Source organism: Jaculus jaculus, chromosome 12, assembly GCF_020740685.1.
Source record: "Jaculus jaculus isolate mJacJac1 chromosome 12, mJacJac1.mat.Y.cur, whole genome shotgun sequence".
NCBI classification, from domain to species: domain Eukaryota; kingdom Metazoa; phylum Chordata; class Mammalia; order Rodentia; family Dipodidae; genus Jaculus; species Jaculus jaculus.
In genome coordinates this window covers 59,588,687-59,612,864 of record NC_059113.1, presented here as the reverse complement: position 1 = coordinate 59,612,864, position 24,178 = coordinate 59,588,687, and the positions used below count along the sequence as shown (strand labels likewise).

At 42.9% G+C, this 24,178-nt stretch overlaps 1 protein-coding gene across 1 annotated transcript in view; it reads left to right on the top strand.

The window, feature by feature from the left end:
* Positions 1-118: 118 nt before the first annotated feature.
* LOC101595603 (cytochrome b-c1 complex subunit 2, mitochondrial) overlaps positions 119-24,178 on the top strand; it is a 32,436-nt gene continuing 8,376 nt past the window's right edge. The window contains exons 1-8 of the mRNA XM_045131130.1: positions 119-273; positions 4,132-4,215; positions 4,314-4,463; positions 5,865-5,929; positions 9,516-9,572; positions 12,243-12,367; positions 19,320-19,417; positions 21,957-22,014. Of these exons, the coding sequence (XP_044987065.1) occupies positions 241-273; positions 4,132-4,215; positions 4,314-4,463; positions 5,865-5,929; positions 9,516-9,572; positions 12,243-12,367; positions 19,320-19,417; positions 21,957-22,014 (670 nt within the window). The 5' untranslated portion in view covers positions 119-240. The remainder of the gene's footprint in view (positions 274-4,131; positions 4,216-4,313; positions 4,464-5,864; positions 5,930-9,515; positions 9,573-12,242; positions 12,368-19,319; positions 19,418-21,956; positions 22,015-24,178) is intronic.

The following is a 24,178-nucleotide window of genomic DNA, read 5'->3' as shown; positions in this document are numbered from 1 at the left end:
AGAACCCAAATAGGGCAACCTCCAGCACCTCCCGCTCGCAAAGCGCCGCGCCGCCGCGCTGACGTCGGGCGGGCCCAGCCTTCCGCAGGGAGCAGTAGAGTGCGCGTCTAGAGCGCCCCCTCCCGCCCTGCCGGCGTGGGAAAGCGCGCTCGCGGGGCACGCCGGGAAACGCCGGTCCTCCAAACACCATCTTGCTTTCCTTTTAGCGGCCTTGACCGCGGGTCACAGCGTTCTTGAGCCATGAAGCTGCTCAGCAGAGCCGGGTCCTTCTCGGTGAGCTCTACGGGCGGGTGTGGGCAGGGCCTGGCACCTTGTCCTCCACGCCGTCGGGGCTGGGCGTGCTGGGTGCGGAGCGCTGGCCTTGGGCTTCGGTCTGCCCTTCAGCTGCGCCCTGCCGGCCGGGGGAGGTCTTGGAGGCTCGGCTGGGCGGTGGAGGGCCGAGGAGCGACGCCGCCGGCTGGGAGCGGGAGGGCTTGGGCGTGGAGGGCCAGCGGCTCTCCGGGGGAAGGACTCGGGAAGGTCACCCGGAGAGAGCGACGCGGGGCGCGGCGGCCTGTGCTCCTCGCTGTGACGCGGAGCACCCCCTTCTCCAGCGCTTAGGTGGGCCCACGAGTGAAAGTGTCACCGCGCCCCGACTTCATTCAGGGTCAGCAGTGTTTCCCGACGTGGCTGGCATCCTGGGCTTTCTTGTTCTGCAAAGATGCTTCACTAAGGCTTCTCTTCAAGCCCAGGCTATGTACAGTTGTCTCTGAAGTATCAAGAGATGAAAAGGCGGGGGCTGGAGAGATGGCTTAGCGGTGAAGGCGCTTGCCTGCAAAGCCAAATTACCTCAGTTCGATTCCCCAGGACCCACGTAAGCCAGATGCACAAGGTGGCACATGTATCTGGAGTTAGTTTGCAGTGGCTGGCGTGCCCATTCATCCTCTCCCTCCCTTCCTCTTTCCCTCTCTCAAACAAAATATTGTTTTTAAATGAGATGAAAAGGCAAACATTTTAAATTTCAGCAAGGGCTGATTTGGCCCTAGTGAACAGTCATGTGTAATGACAGTTTTGTTGAAAAAGCTCTTTGGGAGGGTAGAAGCCAGGGGTGCTAATCACCCCACAACTCGCAAAATAGCAAAGAATTATCAAGCCCAAGATGCCAATACTATCTGGCTTGAGAAACCCTGCTAGATAATCATGCAAAAGGATCAGAACTGGGACTGATTTTCCCTTGCCTTTATGTTTAAATAGATGTAGATTATACACACTTAGCTACAGTTGTCTATCCTGGCGTGCCTAGGTTAACTGTTGGAAAGAACCAACGTAAGAATTGGACAGTATGGGCTGGAGAGATGGCTTAGCAGCCAAGGCTCTTGCCTGCAAAACTTAGATCCAGGTTCAATTACCCAGGACCCACGTAAGCCAGTTGCACAAGGTGGCACATGCTTATGCAGTTCCTATGCAGTGCCTAGAGGTCCTTGCACGTCCATTTTCTCTCTCCCAAATAAATAAAATAAATAACATTAAAAAAATAAAGAAAAGAGCAGTAAACTTGAAAGCTATTATTTGTACCCCACATGCCACATTTACTTTACATGAGAATAAGTTCATGTGTTTAATCAAAACAAAATAGAGCCGGGTGGCATACACCTTTCATCCTAATACTTGGGAGCCAGAGGTCGGAGGATCACTGTGAGTTCAAGTCCAGTCTGAGACTATATAGTGAATTCCAGGTTAGACTGGGCTAAAGCAGGACCCTACCTTGAAAAAAACAAAGAAAGAAAAGGCAACAAAAACCAAAATACTAATTGTGTGACAATTGCAAAGATAAATAGTTTCTAATTAGAAAGGTGAAAATAAGCTTATAATTTACTTTTTCTTTTTTCTTTTTTTTTTTTTTTGAGGCAGGGTTTTGCTCTAGCCCAGTCTAATCTGGAATTCACTGTGTAGTTTCAGGGTGACCTTGAATTTAGGGCAACCCTACCTCTTCCTAGTGCTGGGATTAAAGGTGTGCGCCATCATGCCCAGTAAGCACATAACTAAAAAAAAAAAAAGTTACCTTGTAGGCCCCTTCATGGGAAGCACTGGATCTTGCTAAGGATTATTCATATTTGAATTGATACATTTTGAAAAGTCAGAGGCCAAAATCCAAGTGTGTACCTATACCAGACCCAGCAAACAAAATGGATCATGACAAAGAACCAATTCATGGCTAAAAAGTAGTTTCTCAGGGGAAAGTAGTAATACTAAGAACAAGTGAAAACCTGCAGCCAAGTTAGCACCTCACTAATGCCGACCTGCAGCAATCCGTGGTCTGGACACTGCAGAGTGGGCGCACTAGAGACTTTTGGGTGTCCTCCGGAAACTCCAGCAACATGCTTATTGGATCTCAGTAGTACGATTTTTAATTACATTTTCAGAAATAATCTTGTGAACCTTAGGCATAATCAGAATATATAATTTGCCCTTGCCCCCCCAAAAAAACCTGAGAAAGTGAATGCATTTTAGATCCATTATCCAACTTCTTTTTTTTTTTTTAGAAAAAAAATTATATTTGTTTACTTATTTGCAAGCAGATAAAGAGATAGAAGAGAACTGGACACAGAGAGAGAGAATGAGAATGGGTGAACCAGGGCCTCCAGCCACTGCAAATGAACTCCAGATGCATGTGCCAGTTTGTACATCTGGCTTTACATGGGTACTGAGCAATCAAACCAGGGTTGTTAGGCTTTGCAGGCAAGTGTCTTAACCATTGAGCCATCTTTCCAGTCCCATTATCAAACATTTTATAGGACTCATTTACCCTGTCAGTGATTTCATAGTATACATTGATACCTGCTGCTGCTGCATTTACTGTTGTTGACCTCAGGATGATAGAAGTATTGCTGAGGCCCTTGGGTGTATTTTCTTGGTGTAGCACACAGATGAAGTTGTAACAGAGATAGCAGGGTATGAAGAAGTTGGTATACTTTGTTTTATTAAAAGGTTGCTAATGGGCTGGAGGGATGGCTTAGCAATTACCAGCACTTGCCTGCAAAACCAAAGGACCCAGGTTCAATTCCCCAGGACCCAGGTTAGCCAGATACACAAGGGGGCGCACGCATCTGGAGTTCATTTGCAGTGACTGGAGGCCCTGGCACGCCTATTCACTCTCTCTCCCTCTTTCTCTGTCAAATAAATAAATAAATAATATTTTTTAAAAAAGGTTGCTAAAATTATTAAGACAATGAAAGTCATTTCAGTTGGAAAACACTAAAATGGAGAGACGCTGGTGGGTTTAGGGAAGTAATAGTGCTAGAATCTATCAAAGGATGACATAGTAATCTGGCTATTAAAAAAATTCCAGGCCGGGTGTGATGGTGCACGCCTTTAATCCCAGCACTCGGGAGGCAGAGGTAGGAGGATCGCCGTGAGTTCGAGGCCACGCTGAGAATACATAGTTAATTCCAGGTCAGCCTGGGCCAGAGTGAGACCCTACCTTGAAAAACAAAAACAAAAACAAAACAAGCCAGGCATGGTGTGCATGCCTTTAATCCCAGCACTTGGGAGGCAGAGGTAGGAGGATCACCTTGAGTTCAAGGCCATACTGCGACTACATAGTTAATTCCAGGTCAGCCTGGGCTAGAGTGAAAACCTACCTTGAGAAAAAAATAAAAGAAAAGAAAAAAAGAAAAAAAATTCCAGAGCATTACAACTAGAAGAAACCACTTGAAGCTTTAATAAGATAGTTAAAAGGTAAAGAAAATAGTGTTTTTTTTGTACAGTTTTAGAAAAAATAAACTTGGATAATTCAATATTCTCTGAAAATTGCAAATAAATAGAAATTTAAGGATGGTTCAAAAAAAATGGTTCACACCAGGCATAATGACATATGCCTGTAATCCTAGAAGGATTATGAGTTAAAGGCCAGCCTGGGTTAAATTTCAGGACCCTTCTGTAGAGAGGGGTGGTTGAAGAGAGGGAAAGAGAGAGACCATATCAAAGACAGGGTGGCCTGAATAAACTGGTAGCTTAATTTATTAATGGATAAATTTTATTCTTTTAATGTTGAATACCCTGTATTGCTTGGTAATGCTGATAGAATGCTTTTGCAGATAAAAACACTTCTTGTGAGAACCATGTGTAACCTATTTTTTTTTTTGTGTTCAGCGATTTTATTCCCTCAAAGTTGCCCCCAAAGTCAAAATTGCACCTGCCTCCCCAGGAGTACCTCTGCATCCCCAGGATCTTGAGGTTAGTCCTATTAACTTGTTCACTAGAGTTCACTGGAACTTACTCTCCTTGGTAATAAAAGAGACACATTAATCACCTCTACTTTATCTTAATTGCAGTTTACCAAATTACCAAATGGCTTGGTGATTGCTTCTATGGAAAATTATGCTCCCATGTCAAGAATTGGTTTATTCATTAAAGCAGGCAGTAGAGATGAGGACTCCAACAATTTAGGAACCTCTCATTTACTACGCCTTGCATCCACCTTGGTAAGTGTCTGCATTACCTCAGTCATGGAAATGCTGTAGTATTTCGGTCCTACAAAGTGCCAGCCAGGAATGGAGGCACACTCCTATAATCCCAGCATTTGAGAGGTGGAGGCAGGAGGACCAGGAGTTCAAGATCCAACCTCAGTTATATATTGAGGCCAATTTAAGCTACATAAGTCCCTGTCCAAAAATCAAAACAAGCCCTAAAAGCAAGCCTCTAGAGTTTCCTTGAGCTGTCACAACATAGTACCTCAAACTAGGTGGCTTAAGCAAACAAAATGTATCTTTTCACATTTTTAGAGACGTGAAGTGAAAATCAGAATGTCACCAAAGTATCAGGGCCAGTGCTTCCTCCAGAGGCTATAAGAAAGAACCCTTCTTGGGCTGGAGGGATGGCTTAGTGGTTAAGGTACTTGCTGGCAAAGCCAAAGGACCCAGGTTCGATTCCCCAGTACCCACATATAGCCAGATGCACACAGTGGCACTTGTGTCTGGAGTTCATTTGCAGTGGCTAGAGGCTCTGGCGTGCCCATTCCCTCGCTCGCTCTGTCTTGCTGCCTATTTCTCAAATTTAAAAAAAAAAGTTTTCTGGGGGTGAGAAATTTTTGAAAAAAAAAAGAAAAAAAGAAAAAGCCCTTCCTTTCCTCATCCCAGCTTTTGGTGTTTACTGACTGTTCTGTGTGTCCCTTGGCTTGTAGCTGCAGCACTTCAGCGTTTGCTCCAATTGCCACCTGGTCTTCTGTTTGTGCCTTTGTGTCTAAATTTCCCTCTAGTGAGGTTACCAGTCATACTAGATTTAGACCCCATGTTAATCCAGTGTGACTTCACCTTAAATATATCTGCAAAGACTCTATTTCCTAATAAAAAATGAGAAACCACAGGATATTGGCTACAGGACCATTAAGTTAAAAGAATAGTACTCTTTATCAAATACATATTTCCTTCAAAATAGACCAAGAATTCTAGTAAGCTTATTTGATAATATAATTGTTTTATAATTGTACTTACATTAAAGTCTAATCCAAGTATGGTGGCACATGCCTGTAATGCCAGCCAGTACCCCAGAGGCAGAGGAAGGAAAAGTTAAATTTCAGGTAAGCCTGCCCTGTGTAATGAGTTTTAGGCCAGCCTGGACTACATAAGGAGATATTGTCTCAAGAAACAAATTAGTCTGTGTATTTACATGTATGTGTATATTTACATGTATGTGTGTGTATGTATAAATACACACACACAGTGCTTTCTGTTGAATCTCATTTTATAAGTCTTAACTAACTACAACCTACTTAATAAAGATTATTTTGGATCTTTAGCAAAAATTAGAGAGTAGATATTGACATAATGTGGTATTTGGCAGACATTACATTGAAGAACTAAGAAAATCATCCTTTCTTTTTCAAGACTACCAAAGGAGCTTCGTCTTTCAAGATAACTCGTGGAATTGAAGCAGTTGGTGGCAAATTAAGGTTTGTTAAATCATAATAAGAAGTAAATAGTAAAAATACCAAAATATATTCAGTTGTTAGGGAATTCCTCCTGGCTGACATTAATATGGCTGAAGTCTATTTAAACAGATGAAGGAAAAAATGAATTTTTTAACCACTTTGTGAAGCAATCCTTTTGCGTGCACGCACACACACACACACACACACACACACACACACACACACACATGTTTGTTTTTATTTATTTATTTGAGAGCAACAGACAGAGAGAGAATGGGTGTGCCAGGGCCTCCAGCCACTACAAATGAACTCCAGATGCATGTGCCACCTTGTGCATCTGGCTTATGTGGGTCCTGGGGAATGGAGCTTTGAACTGGGGTCCTTATGCTTCACAGGCAAGTGCTTAACCACTAAGCCATCTCTCCAGCCCTGAAAAAGTGAATTTTTAAAGGCAGGCATGGTGGCGCACGCCTTTAATCCCAGCACTTGGGAAGCAGAGGTAGGAGGATCACCGTGAGTTTGAGGCCTCCCTGAGACTCCATAGTGAATTCTAGGTCAGCCTGGGCTAGAGTGAAACCCTACCTCAAAAAACCAAAAAAAAAAAAAAAAAGAATTTTTATAGAAATTGTAAAGCATCTTTACAGTAGAAATTTAAGTAACCAATTGGGAATAGATATTTGCAATATATACAAAATCGCAAACAATTTCAGTTTGGAAAAATAAAGAACTATGAATCAGGAAAAAGGCAGAGAAAAAAATGAATGGACAAAGGGCAGGAAAGGACTTTCCTCAGGAGGGAACCAGAAGCAGCAGTCTTTGTAAACTCCAGTATGATGCTACTTCAAACGTGTTGTGTTGGCAGAGATGATGGAGATGGAGAATTTCTTACTGTGCTGGTGGATGTGTAAGCTGATAGAACCTTTTAGAAAGAATCAGGAAATATCTAGCAATATTTTAAAGTCTGCTGGGTGTGGTAGTGCACGCTTTTAATCTCAGAATTCAGGAAGCAGTACAGGTAGGAAGATTACCACAAGGCCACCCTGAGACTACATAGTAAATTCCAGGTCAGCCTGGGCTAGAATGAGACCCTATCTTAAAAAACCAAAATAAATAAATGAATAAAATCCGGCAGTATCCGGTGTACCTGTGCAAGGGTGTTCTTTCTTTGAAAAGACAGAAACTAAATGTCTGTGTTTAGGGAAGTGGGTCAAGTGTGAGATAGTCATAATAGGACTATTACACAGCAATTATGAGATGAACTAGATCTATGTGTCTACATGGAAGAACTTACAAAAAGCACCCATGTTTATGTTTTCTAGGATGTGAAAGAATAAGAAAAGAGGTTTTGATATTTGTTAGTTTTAGACATTGTGATAAAAAAGGTTGTCCTTTTACTTTTTTATTATTTATATATATATATATTTTTTGTTTATTTGAGAGTGACAGAGACAGAGAGAAAGAGAGAGAATGGGCACATCAGGGCCTCTAGCCATTGCAAACGAACTCCAGATGCATGCACCACTTTGTGCATCTGGCTTATGTGGGTACTGGGGAATCAAGCCTCAAGCCAGGGTCCTTAGGCTTCACAGGCAAGTGCTTAACCACTAAGCCATTTTTTCGAGGTAGGGTCTTGCTGTAGCCCAGGCTGATGTGGAATTCACTATGGAGTCTCAGGGCTGTCTTGAACCTGCAGTGATCCTCCTACCACTGCCTCCCGGGTGCTAGGATTAAAGACATGCGCCACCACGCCCGGTTTCCATTTATTTTTTCTAACTTTTTTTTTTTTTTAAGGTAGGATCTCACTCTATCCCAGGCTGACTTGGAATTCACTTTGTAGTCTCAGGGTGGCCTCGAATTCACAATGATCTTCCAATCTTGGCCTCCCTAGTGCTGGGATTAAAGGCCTGTTCTACCACACCTGGCAAAATTTGTCATTTTTGTTTGTTTTTTCAAGGTAGAGTCTTACTTTAGCCTAGGCTGGCCTTGAGCTCAGAGTGATCCTAAAGGCGTGCATCACCATGTCCGGCAAAGTTTTTTAAAATTTTAATTTATTTATGTGTATTAGAAAGAGGCAGATAGAAAGAATGTGCATGCCAGGTCATGCTCCACCTTGAGCATCTGGCTTACATGGGTACTGGGGAATCGAACCGGAGTCCTTAGGCTTTGCAGGCAAAAGTCTTAAATGCTAAGCCATCTCTCCAGCCTTCCCCCTCCCCCCCAAGTAGGGTTTGACTGTAGCCCAGGCTGACCTGGAATTCACTATGTAGTCTCAGGGTGGTCTCCAGCTCATGGCGATCCTTCTACCTTTGCCTCCTGAGTGCTGGGATTAAAGGCGTGTGCCAATTAAAAAAGAAAAAATGAGCTGGGTGTGGCATTAAGTGACATTTATCAACTGTCTTCTCTATCTTTGGAACTTTTTTGTCATACCCTACTGAAGCTCTGTCCATTAAGCTGTGACTCCTGGTTCCTACCATTCTTGGTCATGACCATTCTGTTTTTTCTCTCTAATGTTAATTGTTTCTCATGTTGGGATGTTGGGGATGTTGGGTTTACATTTTGCTTTGATTTTGGGTTTTGTTTGTTTGTTTTGTTTTTTGTTTTATGTTTTTCGAGGTAGGGTCTCACTCTAGCCCTGGCTGACCTGGAATTCACTATGGAGTCTCAGGGTGGCCTTGAACTCACAGCAATCCTCCTACCTCTGCCTCCCGAATGCTGGGATTAAAGGCATGCGCCACTATGCCCGGCTGATTTTGTTTTTTCTAGTATCAGTAGACTCAAATAATATGTGTCCCTTTGTAACTTAGCATAAGGACCTCAGGTTTGTTTATTCATTGTAACGTGAATCAGAATTTTTTTTTTTCTCAAGGTAGGGTCTCACTCTAGTTCAAGCTGACCAGGAATTCACTAATGTAGTCTCAGTGTGGCCTTGAACTCACAGCAATCCTTCTACCTCTGCCTCGTAGGGTGCTGGGATTAAAGGCATGTGTCACCATGCCTTGCTTTGAGTGTTTTTAAGGTTGACTTATTTGCTATTTTTTAGAAAATATGTTTTAGGGCTGGAAAGATGGCTTAGTGGTTAAGGTGTTCTTCTGTGAAGCCCAAAGCCCAAGTTCAGTTCCCCAGTACCCATGTCTAGGTGCACAAGGTGGCTCATGTATCTGGAGTTCATTTGGAGTGGCTAGAGGCCCTCGTGCACCCATCCTTTCTCTCTCTTTCCCTCTCTATCTTTCTCTCTCCCTCACAAGTAAATAAATAATTTCAATTTTAATTGAGTATAATTATTTTCATTTCTGAATAACACTTTAAAAAGCTATTTACAAGAGCTGGGCGTGGTGGCGCACACCTTTAATCCCAGTACTTGGGAGGCAGAGGTAGAAGGATTGCCGTGAGTTCAAGGCCACCCTGAGACTACAGAGTGAATTCCAGGTCAGCCTGTGCTAGAGTGAGACCCTACCTCGACCCCCCCCCAAAAAAAAAACAAACAAACAACAACAATAACAACAACAACTGAAAACCTATTTACAAAGGAACTGGTTGAGATAACAAAGTAGAAGAAAAAGCTTGGTTTCTGATTGAGATAATTCACTGTAATTTATTTCCAATTCAGTGTGACTGCAACGAGGGAAACTATGGCTTACACAGTGGAATGCGTGCGGGATGATATGTAAGTACCTGCCTGTATTCAGAGCATGTTTGTTGTGGGATGAATGTGAGCACAGTACAGTGAGTGTATCGGACTGCTTCAGGTTGCTGAGATGAACTTTTAAACCAAGCACAGTTATGGAGGAAGGAAATTTATTTGAAGCTGACAGATCCAGGGGAAGTTCCATAATGCAGAAGTTGGCCCCTCTTACAGGACCAGGCAGACAGAGAGAAGAGCTACCATCAAAAGGCAAGCAAGCCCTAGGTGTGGTGCCCACCCCTTTAATCCCAGCAGAGGTAGGAGGATTACCATGAATTCAAGGCCACCCTGAGACTACATAGTGAATTCCAGGTCAGCCTGGGCTAGATGAGACCCTAACTTGAAAAAAAATAGCAGCAAGCACACTAGAGGAACTCCAGGCAGAGCTCAAGCATATCTTTAGACTGGAATTCCAAAATCCACCCCCATGCCTTAAGGCTGGACCCTAGGATCACCTACAGTGACACCTCCTCCAGCCAGGTAGCTGGAAATCTTCCAAGCTTTTTTTTTTTTTTTTAAATAATTTTATTTATTTATTTATTTATTTATTGGGGGGGTCAAATAGAATGGGCTCACCAGGACCTCCAGCCACTGCAAATTAACTCTAGACACATGCGCCCCCTTGTGCATCTGAATTACATAGGTCCTGGGGAATCAAGCTGGGGTCCGTAGGCTTCATAGGCAAATCTCTTAACTGCTAAGCCATCTCTCTAGCCCTCTTAGAAACTTTAATAAAACTGAATATATTGAGGAACATACATTTAAGCTACCACAGTGAGTGACATAGAGGTATGAAATGTTACAGTGAAACCGGTTGTTTTATATGCAAACTAAAAATTTAATTAAGGAAGGATTTGGAGGCTGGGAAGATGGCTCATTGGTTAAAGGCACTTGCTCTGCAGGCCTGCCAACCACATTTGATCCCAGCACCCACTTAAAGCTGGTGAAGCAATGAGAGGTGGGGTCAGGAAAATCTTGAAGCTTGATAGCCAGCTAGACTGGCCTTCGCACCAACAAAACCAGAGACCCTGTCTCAGAGAAGGTGGATGGAGAGAATCAACACCTGGAGGTTGTCCTCTGACCTCCACATGTGTGCTGTGGCATGTGTGTGTCCATACATACATCCACACACAAACATTTTAAAAAATGTTTAGAAAGAGGAGGGGAAGCCGGGCGTGGCGGAGCACGCCTTTAATCCCAGCACTCGGGAGGCAGAGGTTAGGAGGATCACTGTGAGTTCGAGGCCAGCCTGAGACTACACAGTGAATTCCAGGTCAGGCTGGACTAGAGTGAGACCCTACCTCGGAAAACCAAAAAATAAATAAATTAAATTAAATTTAAAAAAAGAAAGAGGAGGGGAGAGTTCTACTACTATGAAACATCTGCTTTTAAAGAAATCTCAGCTACCCAGTTCTTATTTGCCTGGCTTGTGACTATAACTTCTGAGTTGGTTTTGCTTTATTGACAGACCCTGTCTCATAACCCTGTTGAGCACAAAGCCTAAAGTGCAATGTAAGAACATTACAGAGCAACCCAGGGATATGCCAGGCTACCACCTATCACTGAACTACCTCCCAAGCTTTGAGATAGGCTGGCTCTGAGTACACAAACCTTCTGCTTCCACCTACCAATGGCATGCATTAACCACACCAGGACAAAATTTTAAATTTTATTTATTTGCCAAGGGGGGGCCAAGGAGAGAGAATGAGCATGCTAGGGCTTCTAGTCACTGTAAACAAACTCTAGATATATATGCCACTTTGTACATCTGGCTTTATGTGATACTGGGAAATTGAACCCAGGTCATTAGGCTTGGCAGGCAAGTACCTTAACTGCTAAACCATCTCCAGCCCCCAGGGTAAATTTTTTCTCCCCCAAAGTAAGGTCTCATTCTAGCCCAGGCTGACCTGGAGCTCACTCTGTAGTCCCAGGCTGGCCTCAAACTCACAGTGATTCTCCTATTGCTGACTCCTGAGTACTGGGATTAAAGGCATGCACCACCATGCCTGGCCAGGGTACATTTTTTTTTTAATTTTTTAAAAAAATTTTTAAATTTTTATTAACATTTTCCATGATTATAACAAAATATCCCATGGTAATTCCCTCCCTCCCCCCTGACACTTTCCCTGTTGAAATTCCATTCTCCATCATATTACCTCCCCATCTCAATCATTGTACTTACATATATACAATATCAACCTACTAAGTACCCTCCTCCCTTCCTTTCTCTTCCCTTTATTTTTTTTTAAATTTTAACAGTCATGTTCCCAGAAGTAAAATCTTAAAGTAAAATAATGTCCATGTAAGAGAAATACAATAAATAAATGATGATCATGGTTGGTTACAGATGTAAAAGGGTATCCAGTTTTTCTAGGCTTGTGAACATAATGAAGTCAAACTTATACACTAGTTCAGATATTATGTACAATTTTACAGGGAGAGAGAGAATGGGCGTGCCAGGGCTTCCAGCCACTGCAAACGAACTCCAGATGCATGCGCCCCCTTGTGCATCTGGCTAACGTGGGACCTGGGGAACCAAGCCTCGAACCGGGGTCTTTAGGCTTCACAGGCAAGCGCTTAACCGCTAAGCCATCTCTCCAGCCCTTTACAGGGTAAAATTTTGACTTACAACTTCTACCTTGTTTTCTGTAGTGAAATTCTAATGGAATTCCTGCTGAATGTCACCACAGCACCAGAATTTCGTCGATGGGAAGTAGCTGACCTTCAGTCTCAGCTGAGGGTTGACAAAGCACTGGCTTTTCAGAATCCACAGACCCGTAAGTACATCAGATTACAGCCGGTTGTTTCTAAGATTCCAGCTCCAGGGAGGGTCAGTTTATAAAGAGAAAAAAATGGCTGTTGTACTTTTTTCCCTACTTGTATTTAAAATTTTTTTGTTGTTGTTTTTTGTTTTTGTTTTTCAAGGTAGGGTTTTGCTCTAGCCCAGGCTGACCTGGAATTTACTATGTTGTCTCACAGCAATCCACCTACCTCTGCCTCCCGAGTGCTGGGATTAAAGGCATGCACCACCATGCCTAGCTTTTTTTATTTTGGTTTTACGAGGTAGGGTCTCACTCTATCTCAGGCCGACCTGAAATTCACTTTGCAGTCTCAAGGTGGCCTCAAACTCAAGGTGGCTTTCTTACCTCTGCCTCCTGAGTGCTGAGATTAAAGATAAACATTTATATTTGTTATTTATAGTCTATGTTCCATGGTGTAGTAGACAGCTTCAGGTTGTTGAGATGAACTTTCAAACTAGGCACAGTTGTAAAGGAAGGGATATTTTTTGAAGTTTACAGATCCAGGGGAAGTTCTATAATGGCAGGAGAAGCTGGCCGGCTATTATAGGTCTAAGCAGAGAGAGAAAAACCACAAGCCAAAAACCCAAAAGCCACGCCACAAACAAACACGCTTTAGGAACTCTAGGTACTTTGTATATCTTTAAATTGGAATTCCAAATCTACCACCACACCTTAGGGCTGGACTCTAAGATCTGTCCAGTGATACCTCCTCAAGCCAGGTGGCTGCAGATCCAAACTATAAACTTAATAAAGTATTGACTATATTGGGAACCATCTATTTAAACTACCACATTTTGGTTTTGGCCCCCAATAGAGATTTATAACCATATTACATTGTAAACTGTATTTAGTCTAATTTTAAAGGTCCCTACAATCTTTATCAACTTGAGATAGTTCTGAAGTCTCAAGTCTTTTTTTGAGATTTAAAGTGTGTCTTGTGTAAAATCAACCTTTAACATATAAAGACACTGAGTAAACATTTTAACTGGTATAAGGCGTACCAGAGAGAGACTGGAATAATCTAAACTGAACCACCATTAAGTAAACATCAAACTGTTACAGTTTAAGTAATATAACCAGTGATTGACAGTTTTTGGATCTTAATTCTGCCCCTCCAGCAGGGCTAAGTAGTCAGGGAAAACTTTCATCCCTATTCAACAGCCTTCATGGTATTCTTTGTATATAGTCTTGATATATCTAAAACATCTTTGGGTCTCCATGTAAACCACAGTGTGTCTTTTTGTTGCTTTGTTTTTGGGTTTTCTTTTTTCTTTTTATTTTCTCTCTCTCTTTCTTTCTTTCTTTCTTTCTTTTTTTTTTTTTTTTTTTTTTGAGGTAGGGTTTTACTCCAGCTCAGGTTGACCTGGAATTCACTATGTAGTCTCAGGGTAGCCTTGAACTCATGGCGATCCTCCTACCTCTGCCTCCTGAGTGCTGGGATTAAAGGCGTGTGCCACCATGCCCAACCACAGTATGTCTTTTAAAGGCTCTTTTAGCCTATTTATGAGGGTCATTACTCCCTGCCTATATGCCACATCTCAGCAGCGGCTCCCAAAGCCATGTGTATTTTATGACCACTCCACATATTTTTTTGTTTTTGAAACTAATGTTGTATGTGTAGGACACGGTCATATTTTTTATACTCTTCTATTTATTATTTATTTGGTTTTTAAAATATATTTACTTATTTATTTATTTGAGAGCGACAGTCACAGAGAGAGAGAGAGAATGGGTGCTCCAGGGCCTCCAGCCACTGCAAACAAACTCCAGATGCGTGCGCCCCCTTGTGCATCTGGCTAACGTGGGTCCTGGGGAATTGAGCCTCGGACCCTGGTCCTTAGGCTTCACAGGCAAGTGCTTAACCACTAAGCCATCTCTCCAGCCCTTATTTGGGTCTTTTTGAGAGAGAAAGAGACAGAGGGAGAGGGGGGTGGGGAAGAGAATGGGTGCAGCAGGCCTCTTCAGCCACTGTGAATATACTCCAGATGCATGTGCCCCCTTGTGCTTATGTGTGACATTACACACTTTTATCACTTTGCGTCTGCTATGTGGGACCTGGAGATTCAAACGTGTTCTTATGCTCTGCAGGCAAGTACCTTAACTGCTAAGCCATCTCTCAGCCACACAGTCATATTTTTAATTTAGGTAGGAAATGAATCATGGCCTTAAAGAGCAGGTTTTCTTTTTTAGTCAACTTTTTTCCACAGAGTTTGTATTTTTATTAATCTTTCTTCAGGCATTTTCTCCATTGTTTTAATGTAAAGCAGTTGGGCTGTTTTTTTTTTAAGATTGTTAATATGTGACAGTAGCAGCTTCAGCAACCTAAAACCAGTCTCAGTGTCTGTAATTGTAACTTGCTTGAGGTTTTTCAAACTTAAAATCTTAAATCTTTTAGTCTGATATCTTTAGTCAAGCCACATCAGTCCATTACATATTCAACCTTGATTAAACTCTCAGGGCCTGGGCAGCAGAATGCAGCCATTCCTTATGTTAGTCACCCAGCTCCAATAAAGTCCTTTGTAGCCTTTTCTTCCCCTTAGAAACTTCATAAGACAAGCCTCTAAGTTTAATTCTCTCTGTACTTAGCATTTTAAAACTCTTACAAGAATAGTCCATAATACTTGGCTTACCACTCCAGAAGGCATCTTCAGTTGCAAGCACCAAGTCCATGTCCATTCCTCTAAAACAAAAGTTCCAAAAGACCAAAATCCACGTGGTCAGGTACATCTCCACCCTACTCCTGGGACCAATTTCTGAAGTAGACAGCTTTAGGTCACTAAGATGAACTTTCACACCAGGCACAGTTATGGGGAAAGGATATTTATTGAAGCTTACAGAACCAGGAGAAGTTCTATAATGGCATAAGAAGCTGGCCTGCTATTACAGGTCTAAGCAGAGAGAGAAAAACTACATGGCAAAAACCTAAAAGCCACACCACAAACACACATTAGGTTAATATTTTTATTTATTTGCAAGCAGAGAGATACAGACAGACAAAGAAACAGACAGGGTGAATGGGCCCACTTGGGCCTCTAGTCACTGCAGACAAATGCCAGATACATGCACCACCTTGTGTATCTGGCTTATGTGGGTGACAGGGAGTCAAACCTGGGTTCTTAGACTTTACTTGCAAGTGCCTTAACTGCTGAGCTGTCTCTCTAGCCCCCATCTTGGCTTTTCAAGGTAGGGTCTTGCTCTAGCCTGGGCTGACCTGGAACTCACTCTGTAGTCCAGGCTGGCCTTGAACTCATAGTAATCCTCCTACCTCTGCCTTTTGAGTGTTGGAATTAAAGGTGTGTGCCACCATGCCCATCCTTTTCTTTTTCTTATATATGTATTTTTTAAATTTTTATTTATTTATTTGAGAGCAACAGACAGAGAAAGAGGCAGAGGGAGAGAGAATGGGTGTGCCAGGGTCTCCAGCCACTGCAGACAAACTCCAGACACGTGCGCCCCTTTGTGCATCTGGCTAATGTGGGTCCTGGGGAATCGAGCCTCGAACCAGGGTCCTTAGACTTCACAGGCAAGTGCTTAACCGCTAAGCCATCTCTCCAGCCCTTTTTCGTATATTTTAATAGTTTTGCTTACCCTAAACCCAACAGTTCATTTTAAGCTGCTTCTGTTGTTTATTGTTACATACGCTATTATTGTTTAATCAACTCCTTTCAAAAGCAAGTGGCTTGTGCCAGGAGTAATAGCTCATGCTATTTATTTATTTATTTGACAGAGAGAAAGAGGAAGGGAGGGAGGGAGAAAGAGAATGGGTGTGCCAGGGCCTCTAGTCACTACAAATGAACTCCAGACACATGTTCCCCCTTGTGCATCTGGCTGATGTGGGTCCTGGGGAATTGAACCTAGGTCCTTTGGCTTTGCAGGCAGATGCCTTAACCACTAAGCCATTCCTCCAGTTGCCTTCCCTTTTCTAAAAATATATTGTATTTATCTATTTGAGAGAGAGAAAAAGGCACAGAGAGAGAGAGAGAGAGAGAGAGAGAGAGAGAGAGAGAGAAAGAGAATGGGCACGCCAGGGCCTCTAGCCACTGCACCTAGCTTTACATGGGTACTGGGGAATCGAATTCCAGTCCTTGCACTTTTCAGGCAAGTGCCTTAACCCCTGAGCAATCTCTCCAGCTGCAGTAGCTCATGTTTTTTTGGTTTTGTTTTGAGATAGGGTCTCACTGTAGCCCAGACTAACCTGGCACTCACTCTGTAGTCTCAGGCCAGCCTTGAACTTACAGTGATCCTCCAACCTCTGCCTCCCAAGATCAAAGGCATGTACCACCAGCATGTAGCTCATGCTTTTGATCCCAGTACCTGGGAAGCTGAGATAGGAGGATCCTTGTGAGTTGGAGGCCAACCTGGACTAAAGTGAGACCCTACCTTCAAAAGCCAAAACAAGGGCTAGAGAGATGGCTTAGCAGTTAAGCGCTTGCCTGTGAAGCCTAAGGACTCCGGTTTAAGGCTTGATTCCCCAGGATCCATGTTAGCCAGATGCACAAGGGGGTGCATGCGTCTGGAGTTCGTTTGCAGTGGCTGGAGGTCCTGGCAAACCCATTCTCTCTCTTTTTCTCTATCTGCCTCTTTCTCTGTCTGTTGCTCTCAAATACATAAATACAAATAAACAAAAACCAAAACAGTGGGGAGTTGGAGAGATGGTTGAGTGGTTATGGTGCTTGCCTGCAAAGCCTGACAACTGAGTTTGATTCCCCAGTACCCACATAAAGGTGGATGCACAAAGTGGTGCATGCATCAGGAGTTCATTTGCAGCGGCTCTGTCTTTCTGCCTCTTTGTCTCTGCTTGCAAATAAATAAAATAAGTAAGAATAAAAAAAAAAAAAAAAAAAGGCTTGCTGGGCATGGTGGCACATGCCTTTAATCCCAGCACTTGGGAGGCAGAGGTGAGAGGATCACCAAGAGTTTGAGGCCACCCTGAGACTACATAGTGAATTCCAGGTCAGCCTGGGCCAGAGTGAACCCTACCATGAAGAAAAAAAGAAAAAGATTAGGCGTGGTTTCCCACATTTTAATTCCAGCATTCAGGATGATGAAGAAGGAGGATCACTGTGAGTTAGAGGCTAGCCTGAGACTACATAGTGAAATCCAGGACAGCCTAGGCTAGAAAAAGACTCTGCCTCACGAAACAAAAAAAAGAAGTTTAAAAAAGAAAAAATAAGGGGGGGGGGGGAGGTGGAGAGATGGCTTAGTGGTTAAGGAGCTTGCCTGCAAAGCCAAAGGACATTGGCTCAATTTTCCAAGACACACGTAAGCCAGATGCACAGGATGGCACATGCAGTGGCTGGAGGCTCTTGTATGCCCATTCTCCCTCACTAATAAAATAAATAAATAATAAATATTTAAAAAGGAAAAATAATCATACCCCCCTCCCCACCCAAAACAAAACAAGGAGCTGGATGTGATAGCACCCTCCTTTAATCCCTGCATTCAGCATTCTAGATTATTCCTAGTTTTGCTTCTCTTACTCTTTTCCTATTGTCTTTCCTTGTTCCTTACTGTCCTTTTTTTTTTTTTTAAATTTTGGAGAAAGAGGCAGAGAGAGAGAATGGGCATGCCAGGGCCTTTCAGCCACTGTGAACAGACTCCAGATGCATGCACCTCCATGTACAAGATTGCACGCTTACATCACTATGCATTTGGCTATGTGGAACCTAGAGGTTCAAATGTGTGTTCTTAGACTTCACAGGCAAGTGCCTTCACCATCCTAATCCATCTCTCCAGCCCTGTACTTTTGACATGTTGCTGATGTTGCATTTAGAATACTTTATTTCACAGTCTTTGCTCTTAACATTTTAGGTTCAGTGTCTTATCTGACTCTTGTGTTTCTAGCACTTTGCACAGTGCCTGGCACTGGGAGCTTTGCCAAATAATGAGCAAATAGGAAATAGGATTCTAGTAGAGGCATGGAAGTTGGAAGACAGTGACAGCAGTGTCAGGGTGCCAGTGAAGGGTGAGTCCAAGTCCAAAGTAGCATTTGACACAACCCCACTCTACACTGGTATTTAGCCTAAGGCAGGTACTCATTGCTCCGTGTTCTGACAGTTCTCCTCATTACCTGTAGAGGGAACCTGGAAGTAAAGTAAAATTCAGATTGTGGACTGGAGAGATGGCCCAGTAGTTAACTTGCTTGCTTGCAAAGCCTTGGTGAGGACCTGGATTTGATTCCCCAGGACCCATGTAAAGCTAGATACACAAAGTCGCACATGCATCTGAAGTTTGTTTGCAGTGGCTAGATGTCCTGGTGCACCCATTCTTTCTCCTCTCTGTCTCTCTCTTAAAAATGAATAAAATATTTTTTAAAAATTCAGATTAGGCTGGGCATGCTGGTGTACGCCTTTAAACCTACCACTTGGGAGGCATAGGTAGGAGGATCACCATGAGTTCTAGGCCACCCTGAGAATACATGGTGAATTCCAGGTCAGCCTGAGCTACAGCAAGACTCTACCTTGAAACAAACAAACAAACAAACAAAATTCAGATTAGTTGTCCAAAGTCAAATATTCAGTCCCAAAGCTACATAGGCTTACTACTGTGTTTTTAAAAAATATCTTAGGGCAGTAGAGATGGCTCAGTCGTTAGGCACTTGCCTGCAAAGCCTAAGAACCCGAGTTTGATTCTGCAGTACCCACATAAGTCCAGATGCACAAAGTAGCACATGCATCTGGAGTTCGTTTGCAGTGGCTGGAGGCCCTGGTGCACCCATTCTCTCATTTCAAGCCCAGTGTGGTGATGCACACCTTTAATCTCAGCACTTTGAAGGCAGAAGTAGGAGGATTGCTATGAGTTCAAGTCCAGTCTGGGACTACAAGTGAATTCCAGGTCAGCCTGGGCTACAGTGAGACTCTTCCTTGAAAACAAAAAACAAAAGGAAGAAAAAATTACGTTTCAGTAACGAGTCTTACCTGTCTTACAGATGTCATTGAAAACTTGCATGCTGCTGCTTACAAGAATGCCTTGGCAAATTCCTTGTATTGTCCTGACTACAGGATTGGAAAAGTGACATCAGATGAGGTGAGCCATAAAACAGTGTATTTAAAAATAGCTTGTGGGGCTAGAGAGGTGGCTCAGTAGTTAAAGGTACTTGCCTATAAAGCCTGGTGGCCTGGGTTTGATTCTTCATTACCCACATTAGGCCAAATGTACTTGGGAGGCTGAGGCAGGAGGGTTGTCTGAAATTCAAGACCAGCCTACATTTATATAATGAGACTGTATTTGTGTGTGGGGTATCATAATTCATGTCATATAACAGGAATTGGTGGTACTTTTTATTAACGTTAAAAAGTAAAATTTTTGTCCATTCATTCATTCATTCATTTATTTATTTGAGAGTGACAGAAAAAGAGGCAGACAGAGAGAGAATGGGTGCACCAGGGCTTCCAGCCACTGCAAACTCCAGATGTGTGTGCCCCCTTGTGCATCTGGCTAACATGGGTCCTGGGGAATCAAGCCTTGAACTGGGGTCCTTAGGCTTCATAGGCAAGTGCCTTAACTGCTAAGCCATCTCTCCAGCCCAAAATGTAACATTTTTTGAGGGGCTGGGGAATTGGCTTAATGGTTAAGGCGTTTGCCTGCAAAACCTAAGGATCCCGGTTCTATTCTCTAGGACCTATGTAAGCCAGATGCACAAGGGTTGCATGCGTCTGGAGTTTGTTTGTAGTGGCTGGAGGCCCTGGCGCAACCATCCTATCTTTTTCTATGCCTCTTTCCCCCTTTTTCTCTCTCTCTCAAATAAATAAAATATTTAAAAAAAAATACTTGAGAAAGAAGTAGATAAAAGAAAGAAAATGGGTACACCAGGGACTCCAGCCACTGCAAACGAACTCCAGACTCATGTGCCACCTTGTGCACCCTGCTTATGTGGGTACTGGGGAAATTGAACCTGCGTCCTTAGGCTTTGCCAGCAAGTGCCTTAATTGATAAGCCATCTCTCTAGGCCAACTTTTTTTTTTTTTTTTTTTTTTTTTGAGGTAGGGTTTCACTCTAGTTCAGGCTGACCTGGAATTCACTATGTAATCTCAGGGTGGCCTTGAACTCACAGTGATCCTCCTACCTCTGCCTCGTGTGTGCTGGGATTAAAGGCATGCGCCACCATCCCTGGCTTGTTTTTTAAAATATTTTATTTTTATTTATTTATTTGAGAGAGAGAAAAGACAGATAGAGAATGGGTACACCAGAGCCTACAGCCACTGCAAATGAACTCCAGATACATGCGCTGCCTTGCACATCTGGCTTATGTGGGGTCTTAACTACTAAGCCATCTTTCCAGCCCATTTTGCTTTTTATAATGTGCTTGTTTTCCATTAAACTGAGTAGTCATATCAGGATATTGGCTAATTTTTCTTTTTACTTCTTTTTTGTTTTTTTGACAGAAAAAGAGGGAGGGAGAGAGAGAGAGAGAATGGGTGCACCAGGGCCTCTACCCACTGCAGACAAACTCTAGATGTGTGTGTCCCCTTGTGCATCTGGCTAATGTGGGTCCTGGGGAATTAAGCCTGGGTCTCTTGGCTCTCTAGGCAAATGCCTTAATTGCTAAGCCATCCCTCCAGCTCTTTACTTCTGGTTTTATTTTTATTTTATTTGTTTGAGAGAGAAAGAGAATGAAAATGGGTGTGCCATGACCTCTAGCCACTGCAAAAGAATTCCAGACGTGTGTGTCACCTTGTGAATCTGGCTTATGTAGATTCTGGGTCTTTGGGCTTTGCAGACAAGCACCTTAACTGCTAAGCTATCTCTCCAGTTCAAACCATAGTAGTTTGTTTTTTTTTTTAATGTTTGTTTGTTTATTTTTGTTTTGGGGGGTAGGTCTTGCTGTACCCAGGCTGACCTGAAATTCACTGTGTAGTCTCAGGCTGGCCTCAGACTCTCAGCGATCCTCCTACCTCTGCCTCCCAAGTGCTAGGATTAAAGGCATGGGTCACCACACCTGTTTTTTTTTTTTTTTTTTTTAACCTTTAATTTTTTTAAATATTTATTTGAGAGAGACAGACAGAGAGAGAAAGAGACAAATAGAAAGAGAGAGAGAATGGGCGTGCCAGGTCCTCCAGCCACTGCAAATGAACTCCAGACGCATGCGCCCCCTTGTGCATCTGGCTAATGTGGGTCCTGGGGAATCGAGCCTGGAACCAGGGTCCTTAGGCTTCACAGGCAAGCACTTAACCACTAAGCCATCTCTCCAGCCTTCATTTTTTTTTTTTTTTTTTTGAGGTAGGGTCTCACTCTAGCCCAGGCTGACCTGGAATTCACTATGGAGTCTCAGGGTGGCCTTGAACTAACGGTGATCCTCCTACCTCTGCCTCCCGAGTGCTGGGATTAAAGGCGTGTGCCACCACGCCTGGCTTCATTTTTTTTTTTTAATAATAAAATCCCAGTGTAAGTGAGACCTTACCTCGGAAAAAAAAAAAAATCCCAGTGTAGTTCAACTTAGCTAACTACCTATAGTCCATTATAGCAGCCTTTAAGCCCATGTATTTCCTGCTGTACTGTTCTTGTATGTTTTTATTGCTTTATATTTATACCCGTATAACCTTATGACTGTTCTTTATTTCCTCAGTTAAATTACTTTGTTCAGAACCACTTTACAAGTGCAAGAATGGCTTTGATTGGACTTGGTAAGTTTAAGATTCACTGCATAGCTGTTTGCTTCCAAGAACAGTGTCTTGAACTGCAATTATGTGTGCATAGGATTGAACAGATGTTTTGTGGGGGGGGGGGATTTCGAGGTAAGGTCTCACTCTAGCCTAGGCTGGCCTGGAATTCACTATGTGGTTTCAGGGTGGCCCTGAACTCATGGCAATCCTACCTCTGCTTCCCGAGTGCTAGGACTAAAGGCATGCGCCACCATGCCTGGCTAAAAATTTTTATTTTATTTTTATTTTATTAAAAGTTTTATTTTTCATGTTTTTAGAGAGAATGAGATAGGTAGAATTGGAGTGCCAGAGCCTCAGCCACTACCATCAGACACTTGCGCTACCTAGTGGGCATGTGGGACCTTGTGCTTGCCGCACCTTCTTTATGTGTCTGGCTTATGTGGAATCCAGAGAGTTGAACATGGGTCTTTAGGTTTCACAGGCAAGCACCTTAACCCGCTAAGCCATCTGTACAACCCTGAACAGAGTTGTTTTTTTTTTTTTTCCTTTCTGAGTTAAGGTTTCACTCTATCCCAGGCTGACCTGGAATTCACTCTGTAGTCTCAGGGTGGCCTTGAACTCATGACAGTTCTCCTACCTCTGCCTCCCAAGTGCTGAAATTAAAGGTCTGTGCTACCATACCTGGCCTGAACAGATTTTTTTTTCTTCAGATTTTTAAAACTACATGAGATAGGATTATTTGTTTTGGTTTTTCAAGGTAGGGTCTCACGCTGGTCCAGGGTGACCTGGAATTAACTATGTAGTCTCAGGGTGGCCTCGAACTCTCAGCGATCCTCCTACCTCTACCTCCCAAGAGTGCTGGGATTAAAGGCTTAAAGGCGTGCGCCACCACGCCCGGCAAGATAAGATTTTAATTGTTGGTTATTTAGGAAACAAATTCCCACATTTAACTACTTGCTTTATATTTTCCAGATGGATGCGCCTTTATGTGGGTGCTGGGGAATTGAACCCTGCCTGCTGGGTTTTGCAAGCAAGTTCCCTAAACCATTGAGCTATGTCTCCATCCCTTTATATTTTCTACAGTGTTTGCAAAACTTGTAATAAGGGTAAATTTCTGTAAGCAAAAATCCTTGCTAATAATTATGAAAAATTTCAGCCAGGTATGGTGGTGCACACCTTTAAGCCCAGCACTCTGGAGGCAGAAGGAGGAGGATCGCTAAGTTCAAGGCTGGCCTGAGACTACAGAGTGAATTACAGGTTAGCCTGGGCTAGAGTGACCCACCTTGAAAAAAAAATAACAAAAACAATTAATTGATGAGATTGGTAAAATTAAAAGGTTGATATTTCCCAGTATTAGCCAGGACTTGAGGAAATAAGTACTGTCAAAAATTATTGGGCTGGAGAGATGGCTTAGTAGTTGAGGCATTTGCCTGCAAAGCCAAAGGATCCAGGTTTGATTCTCCAGGACCCATGTTAGCCAGATGCACAAGGGGGCGACGTGTCTGGAGTCCATTTGCAGTGGCTGGAGGCCCTGGCACACCTATTCTCTCTCTGTCAAATAAATAAATAACAAATTATTGGTGGTACATTTTGGTAGCTCTATTTAAACACATCTGCTGTGTAGACCTGACCTGGCATATGGTGTACGTGGGTTGTCTTCATTTGTGTTCGTTTCCTCTGAGTGCACTGTAGTTGTTGCTTCCCTCCAACCCCAAGTAGGGTTTCATTCTAGCCCAGGATGACCTGGATTCACTATGGAGTCTCAGGGATGCCTTGAACTCACTGCAATCCTCCTGCCTCTGCCTCTCAAGTACTGGGATTAAAGTGTGCTCCACCATGCCCAGCAGCAGTTTTGTTTTAGTAGCCAGCTATTTTAATAAACATGCCATTGTTCAACAAGATTAAATTATATATCCATAGAATGGAATATTTTATAACCATTTCTATTTTTTTTTTTTTTTTTTGGCATTTTCGAGGTAGGGTCTCACTATAGCCCAGGCTAACCTGCAACTCACACTGCAGTTTCAGATTGGCCTGGAACTCACAGTGATCCTACTACTTCTGCCTTCTAAGTGCTGGGATTAAAGGTATGCACACTACGCCCAGCTCATTTCTAATTATTTTGATGCAAATTATGAAAGACAAGTGAGAAACATAAAGAGAATGATATCATTTTAAGAATTGG